Source organism: Embiotoca jacksoni, unplaced genomic scaffold (assembly GCF_022577435.1).
Source record: "Embiotoca jacksoni isolate LCO1_2020_lvr unplaced genomic scaffold, fEmbJac1.0.p SCAF_21, whole genome shotgun sequence".
In the NCBI taxonomy this organism is placed as follows: domain Eukaryota; kingdom Metazoa; phylum Chordata; class Actinopteri; family Embiotocidae; genus Embiotoca; species Embiotoca jacksoni.
Window position 1 is genome coordinate 1,102,327 of NW_027185352.1, and position 8,270 is coordinate 1,110,596.

Here is an 8,270-nt window from a genome sequence, read left to right on the forward strand (position 1 = left end):
GGCTCAGCTGTTCTGTGGTACTCTCTGGCAGGCTTTGTACTTTGGGTGGAGGCTTGGAGTGGATTGGTTTTGAATTGAATGTGGCTCCTGTCCAATTCCCCACTCCTCTGTGCCTCAGCTCGCCACCTGCCTGATAATACTCTCGGTCTCTGTCTCTCTGGGGAAAAAGAGCAAACAATCTTCAGCTCTGGACAAATAGCACATCTGAAATGGTTTGATATCAGCCCTCCAGCCCCACACTGCTCCTCCTCTCCTCTAATAGTCAGCAGCTGATTTCCCTGTACTCTTAGTTGTCCTGATTTACAGAAATGATCAGAATATGGGAACAATGCTGGAATTTAAAATCAGCTCTGTTATCAAAACAGAGTTCGGATGAAGGCATGAGATTAGAGGAATGAAGCGTTCTGCTTTTTATGCCATATCAGTGGACCGAGGGGAACCAAGCGACAGAAGAGGTTTTGAATCTGATGAAACACTCATATTTGATTGTTTTGTAAACTGCTAAATACCTTAATAGCATTTTACTCGCTTTTCTGGATGAGAAGTTTGTACTGGTGTCAAGATGAACATAAAACCTAGTGTTCCCATAATGGGGAACATCATCATGGCTTTGACTGGTCCAACAGTGTCCAAAACGGTCTGCAACTTTCTGAATTATCTTTTACTTTCTGACTATTTTTGGGTTCAATATTAACAACCACCAAATTTACAAGAACCCTGGAGTTTTAAGTAAAAATGTACTTTTAATGTACATCTGTCTGCATGTGTCTGGTGTGTCGACACGTACGGTGAACCAGAACGAGTGCGTTTGATTGAAGTCACTATTTTTTTTTTACAAAAAAAACTAGTGATCATTAAAATGTTAGATAGATAATGTTTATATATGGCGAGACTGTAGAGGGCGCTCAGAAGCTACTTTTATGTATTTTTTTTACAAAGTCTAAAGCATTTTCAGAGAAGTGCTTTCCCACTGAATACTGACTCCCTTCATCTGTAAGGAGCTGATGAGAAACCAGCTGACATGAACACAATGTCAGGCTCAGTGATTAACATGAAGTGAAGGTGCAATTCAGGAGAGGAGAAAGAAATGAAATGTTCTGTCCTCGCTCGCTCCACACAAGTCAGACTGTTGCATAAAGCTGGCAGAAGGAGGCTGTAGTTTAGTCCCACTCAGCAGCCTGTTGTCTGCTGTCTGTCTTCTCCATCACATCTGAACTGTCTCCCGTTCCAGCCGCCTCATAGCTCTTCACTTCCTTCCTCGCTGAGTCAACTTCCCACACGAGTCAGGACTGTAGTCACCGCCTCAGAGACACTTCAGGCTCCTCACTCTCAGATTAAACAACTGCATCATCCATAACATTTTCTTAGACTGTGTCACTGTTCCTGTAAACCACTGTGACCAGTAGGGAGCACTCAAAATGAGCTGCAGGACTTCAGCTGTCACTGCTGATAGCATCTCCACAGCAGGACTCAAGTGTTTGCTCAAGGCGCTCATGATTTATTGGACAAAAATCACACATATTGGCAGCGTTACATCAATATCAGTTTCATTGCAGCTCCAAACAGGATTCAGTGACAAGACGAGTCAATATTTCTTCCTCTAATGTACGATGGATCTTTCCAGAGCAGGTGGGTGGACAAACAATGCAGAGGAAGAAAAAGAGTGGAAATGTTTAACACGCCGTCCGAAGTGTTGCTGACAAATCTGTCAAGCTGACTGGTCCCGCTGTCATCTTCCCTGTCAGATTAAATAATGGGAGTAGGATCATTTCATCACGAAGGAGAGGTGTTGATGAAGTTTCAGACTGACTGAGCTACTGTCGTCCAGCTATAGTCAGTTGTACAGGTGTCCCCACAATACCTTTTTTCTAGTTCATGTTTTAGTGTTGGTTCAGTATGAGGCATATCACATTATCAAGAAGTCATTAGTGTTAATTTGAGTTGAGTTGATACCACTGTGACACAGATTAAACACGTTTGCGTTAGCAGACCTCGGTTCAAGTCAGAGTCTGTTTTTAAAGATGGACGAGTTACAGAGGAGGGAAGCTAAGATATCTCAGAATGGGTGCTGACATCTTCCTCATCATTTTTAACCTGAGTCTGTGCAGTAGTGACCGGAGGGTGGAGACGTGGTGTTCAGGTCCAGTGTCAAGTACCACCCATCAGTGATGTCATCACCCATCAGTGACGACATCAACCATCAGTGATGTCATCGTTGGTTTGTGAACGTTATGAATCCTCCAGTTCAGATTCTGTCCGTCACCATCTTGTTAGTTCGGAGCGGTTTGGAGCAGGAAGTGACCATATTTGGACGAGCTGGGGGAGGAGCCAGCGGTGGATCTGACCGATCTGATCGGAAACCTGACGATACTACGTCCCGCCCACGGATAGCTGTAACCTGACTGCACCACAGACCTGTCAATCAAACAGACACGCCCCCAAAAACAGGTCTTCTTGAATCTTCTTTTCTAATGAATGAGGGATTATTTTCAGATGGACCTCCAGAAAACTAATAAGAAGGAGTGACTTTAGCTAACAACACCGAGATAACTGATGGACACATTTTATTCACTTTGGATTTGATGAGAGAAGTTGAATGGGAGTCTATGGAGCCGGAGGCTTTTTGGAGACGACCTCTAGTGGCACTCGCTGGTATTGCAGCTGAAGACACTTCTGGATCAGAACCATTTTACAGACCTGAAGCTACGAACTCTTTTATAAACAGTCTGTGTTTTATATCCAGTCTGTAGTTTTATATCCAGTCTGTGTTTTATATCCAGTCTGTAGTTTTATATCCAGTCTGTAGTTTTATATCCAGTCTGTGTTTTATATCCAGTCTGTGGTTTTATATCCAGTCTGTGTTTTATATCCAGTCTGTAGTTTTATATCCAGTCTGTAGTTTTATATCCAGTCTGTGTTTTATATCCAGTCTGTGGTTTTATATCCAGTCTGTGTTTTATATCCAGTCTGTGGTTTTATATCCAGTCTGTGTTTTATATCCAGTCTGTGGTTTTATATCCAGTCTGTAGTTTTATATGCAGTCTGTGTTTTATATCCAGTCTGTAGTTTTATATCCAGTCTGTGTTTTATATCCAGTCTGTAGTTTTATATCCAGTCTGTGTTTTATATCCAGTCTGTGTTTTATATCCAGTCTGTGTTTTATATCCAGTCTGTAGTTTTATATCCAGTCTGTAGTTTTATATCCAGTCTGTGTTTTATATCCAGTCTGTGTTTTATATCCAGTCTGTAGTTGTATATCCAGTCTGTGTTTTATATCCAGTCTGTAGTTTTATATCCAGTCTGTGTTTTATATCCAGTCTGTGTTTTATATCCAGTCTGTGGTTTTATATCCAGTCTGTGGTTTTATATCCAGTCTGTGTTTTATATCCAGTCTGTAGTTTTATATCCAGTCTGTGTTTTATATCCAGTCTGTAGTTTTATATCCAGTCTGTAGTTTTATATCCAGTCTGTAGTTGTATATCCAGTCTGTGTTTTATATCCAGTCTGTAGTTTTATATCCAGTCTGTAGTTTTATATCCAGTCTGTGTCCAGTGTCCTGCCCATCTCTTGGTACCGAGCCAAGAGAACAACCACTCTATGGAGGAAAAATAGTTGATATGCAGCTACAAATTACTACAGTAATCATTTTCATCCAGAAAATAATAAGCACACAGGGATGAAAGATGAAGTTGTCAGTGGCTCGGCTATGTGTGTAACTACCGCACAGACTCAGGTTTAAAATGAAGTTACTATCAGGAGGAAGTGATGACGAGCTCCATGTTTATATCCAGTCTGTGGTTTGGACAACTGTTTTAAATTGAGTCTGTGGAGCCAGGAGATCAGAGACAACCCAGTTTGGGGTCTTGGGGCCAGGTTTGGTCCGCACCTTTGATTTGACCCACCATGGTATGAGACAAGCACGTGTTTATTCTCTTTGTTTTTAAGTGCTGTAACTTCCAACTGTAATGAAACCAAACTAAACGTTTTGTGCAGCTAAAAAGTACATAAACACATATTTTACAGTGATTTCCAGCGTCGTGCTGTTAAGCTTCCCTTATCTACAAAGAAGTATCGTTTTCTCTCTCCTGCTGATGCTCGTCTGCTGTTAGTGTCCAACGTCACTGACGTCACTGACTGCTGCCAGTCAATGAAAGATCGAGGCAGTGACACGAGACAACGAACATTAAGAAAATGAATTGGCAAGATGTGTTTTTTACAATAATTTCTGCAAAATAATTAAATTACTATTAAGCAGATTAAAGAGTAGTGTTTTAATTATTCAGAAATTTTAAGAATGTTAACTCTGTAAAATCTATCACATTTTAATGAAATGTTTCACTTTTAATGTAATTTCACATGTATTTTGGGCCCACGGCCCTCCATCCAGATTCATTCTTGGCCTGAGTGTTTGCATGTTTTCTTGCTCCTGCTGCAGACTATCTGTCACAAGGTGTGGACCTGAGCGGCATCGAGGTGATCGAGAACGACCTGCTGCTGATCAGCAGAGCCCGGCTGGAGGTGGAGAGCCAAGCCAAGAGGCTGCTGGAGCAGGGCATGGAGATCCAGGTACACAACACACACACACACACACACACACAACACACACACACACACACAACACACACACACACACACACACACACACACACACACACACACACACACACACACACACACACACACAACACACACACACACAACACACACACACAACACACACACACAACACACACACACACACAACACACACACACACACACACACAACACACACACACACACACACACACACACACACACACACACAACACACACACACAACACACACACACACACACACACACACACACACACACACACACACAACACACACACACACACACACACACACACACACAACACACACACACACACAACACACACACAGCTGCCAAACTGGACTGTCCAAGTCCAGCTGTGCTGCTTCAAGCTGATCAGAGTCAGTTGCAGTGACTCTTCGTTTGCCTTTGTTTTCTTCCTCTCTGTGTTGATCACTTGAATTTGGTTTAAATACATGCTGAGCACTTCCTGTATATTCAAAACAATGTCTCAGTGCGCTGTGTTCTTCATTTGGCGCTAGGTTTCTGTCAGTAACAGTCAACACTTAATAGTTATTGATTGAATTAAATTAATATGACTTCTTTTTTGTGACGCTAATTTAAAACATTTCGCACCGATAGATACAAAATTATTCATGGTTTGTTCCTGTTGGAACTGATAAATTTATCAGACTGTCAAAAAAAAAAAAACAACCACAAAAAATGAAAGAAGTAATTCAGAAATATGCCTCCTCGAATAAGAGTGAACGCCCTCATGTGAATAAGCCGCCCTGCCAGCTGCTGTTACTCTTCCTCCGGTGTTAACACACCTCACGGACTCCTTTAAGAGAGTAAATGAGTCACAGAAATTAAAGCACCGATACAGTCACGGTATATAAATACTGTTGGATTAGTAAATATAAATAATTCGGAATGTGCTTCGTCCAGAGTTCAGTCGAATGTTTGTTGTTGGGATTCTTGTTTATTGTAAGTACTGTTTGTTCAAAATCTCATGTGACATCACACACAAGCTTTGTGTTTTTGATTTGATTTTGGTCCTATCATTTATTAGTTATGTTTTGTTTGTAAAAATGATCTTTGGCTGGACCACAGCGGAGCCTGCCCTATGAACGTGACACCAGTGGTCGGGGAGTCCACACTTTCCCCGCATGCACCCCGACGTCAAAGTCAGTCTGACCTCTAAGCAGGAGTGCATCACTTATATTGAGGTGGTGGGGAACACAGGGTCGTTGGATCAGGAGCGAGGCCCAGACTCAGCTGTGTTTTTGGTCCCAGCCTGCAGCACCAGGAGGGAGGTCTGTGGACGGGGACGACGAGACGCCCAGGAAGCTGCTGTCTCTGAGACTAAAGAGAGTGTGTTGTAAATGTTTCAATTTCCAGAGAGTTGATTTGAAATAACAGAAGGAGCAAACAGTCAAATCTTCATATTAAACAGCTGAATCCGACCCGACTGACAGACCTACACTTTGTACATGAGAGATGGAACACATGGAAGCTGTGTTAACCTTCATCTGCCCCAGAAAGGATCGTTCTCCAGGGGACAGTGTCCCAGTAAAGACACTGTGTGTGTGCGTGCGTGCGTAGGTGTGGACCTACATGTTTTTAAGTCCCAATGTGGACTTAAACCTGAGTGCACACGTGGGGACATGTGTCTCCATGGGGACAAAATTGAGGTCCACAGCTGCTTTTTGAGTGTCGAGACCTGATTTTAGGTTTAGAATCACAGACTGGATATAAAACAACAGACTGGATGTAAAACTACAGACTGGATATAAAACTACAGACTGGATATAAAACTACAGACTGGATAAACTACAGACTGGATATAAAACTACAGACTGGATAAACTACAGACTGGATATAAAACACAGACTGGATATAAAACTACAGACTGGATATAAAACTACAGACTGGATATAAAACTACAGACTGGATATAAAACTACAGACTGGATATAAAACTACAGACTGGATATACAACTACAGACTGGATATAAAACACAGACTGGATATAAAACTACAGACTGGATATAAAACTACAGACTGGATATAAAACTACAGACTGGATATAAAACTACAGACTGGATATAAAACTACAGACTGGATATAAAACTACAGACTGGATAAACTACAGACTGGATATAAAACACAGACTGGATATAAAACAGACTGGATATAAAACTACAGACTGGATATAAAACACAGACTGGATATAAAACAGACTGGATATAAAACTACAGACTGGATATAAAACACAGACTGGATATAAAACTACAGACTGGATATAAAACTACAGACTGTTTATAAAAGTGTTCGTAGCTTCAGGTCTGTAAAATGGTTCTGATCCAGAAGTGTCTTCAGCTGCAATACCAGCGAGTGCCACTAGAGGTCGGCTCCAAAAAGCCTCCGGCTCCATAGACTCCCATTCAACTTCTCTCATCAAATCCAAAGTGAATAAAATGTGTCCATCAGTTATCTCGGTGTTGTTAGCTAAAGTCACTCCTTCTTCTTAGTTTTCTGGAGGTCCATCTGAAAATAATCCCTCATTCATTAGAAAAGAAGATTCAAGAAGACCTGTTTTTGGGGGCGTGTCTGTTTGATTGACAGGCCTGTGGTGCAGTCAGGTTACAGCTATCGGTGGGCGGGACGTAGTATCGACAGGTTTCTGATCAGATAGGTCAGATCCACCACTGGCTCCTCCCCCAGCTCGTCCAAATATGGTCACTTCCTGCTCCAACCGCTCTGAACTAGTAAAGATGGTGACGGACAGAATCTGAACTGGAGGATTCATAACGTTCACAAACCAACGATGACATCACTGATGGATGATGACATCACTGATGGTTGATGACATCACTGATGGTGGATGACATCACTGATGGTGGATGACATCAAGTTCAGCCCTTTAGTTGTAATGGTTAAGGTCAGAGACTGGGGAAACCTTTGTGTTAATGAAAATCCTCCTTGGGGACAGTTTAATGTGTGTGTGTGTGTGTGTGTGTGTGTGTGCGTGTGCGTGCGTGCGTGTGTGTGTTTGAGTTGCTATACTTTGTTCATCCTCTGTGCAGGCAGCTGGTGAAACACTGATCATTATTGTTTTCTGTCTGGTTATTTTCTAATTACATCTGTCGAGATGTGACGTCTTTTATGTTTCCAGTGATGTTCATGGACTTTTCTGAAAGTTTGTAGTTGCACTCTTGAAGTTAAATCTTTCTTGGGAACCAAACATCTTGAGCTCATGAGTTTTGTAGCATCAGAGTTTTACAATTTGGTTTTCATTGTATTATACGAGTACATCGTTGTTGTGATTACATGAATGTAGTAGTTTCTCATCAGAGAATTCACAGAGACCAAAACTAAATGTGTTTTCTGTAATTTAGTTTTTTTTTAACAGCTGAGTTGATCAGTGTGTTGCGTAGTGATTTATTTTTTGTGGCACTTTAAAAATGACAAATGGAGCAGAATTACATCACAAAAACACTTCATTTCACATTCCAGTGAACATTTTCTGCTTCATTTATTTAAAAATGACAGTCAGTTATCATGTGATGAAATTGTTGTCAGCTGGATTTTAGTTTCTGAAAAATGATCCGTCGGCTGTGTGGTCCAAAATATCCAGAGAACAAATGTGTGTCTTAAAATGTGAATGGATGAACCAGTGAAGGATCAGGGAG

The 8,270-nt window shown here is 41.4% G+C and overlaps 1 protein-coding gene across 1 annotated transcript in view; it reads left to right on the top strand.

The window, feature by feature from the left end:
- Nucleotides 1–8,270, top strand: part of cog5 (component of oligomeric golgi complex 5) — an 88,137-nt gene that overhangs the window by 37,618 nt on the left and 42,249 nt on the right. The window contains exon 7 of the mRNA XM_069156353.1: nt 4,436–4,566. Within this exon, the coding sequence (XP_069012454.1) occupies nt 4,436–4,566 (131 nt within the window). The remainder of the gene's footprint in view (nt 1–4,435; nt 4,567–8,270) is intronic.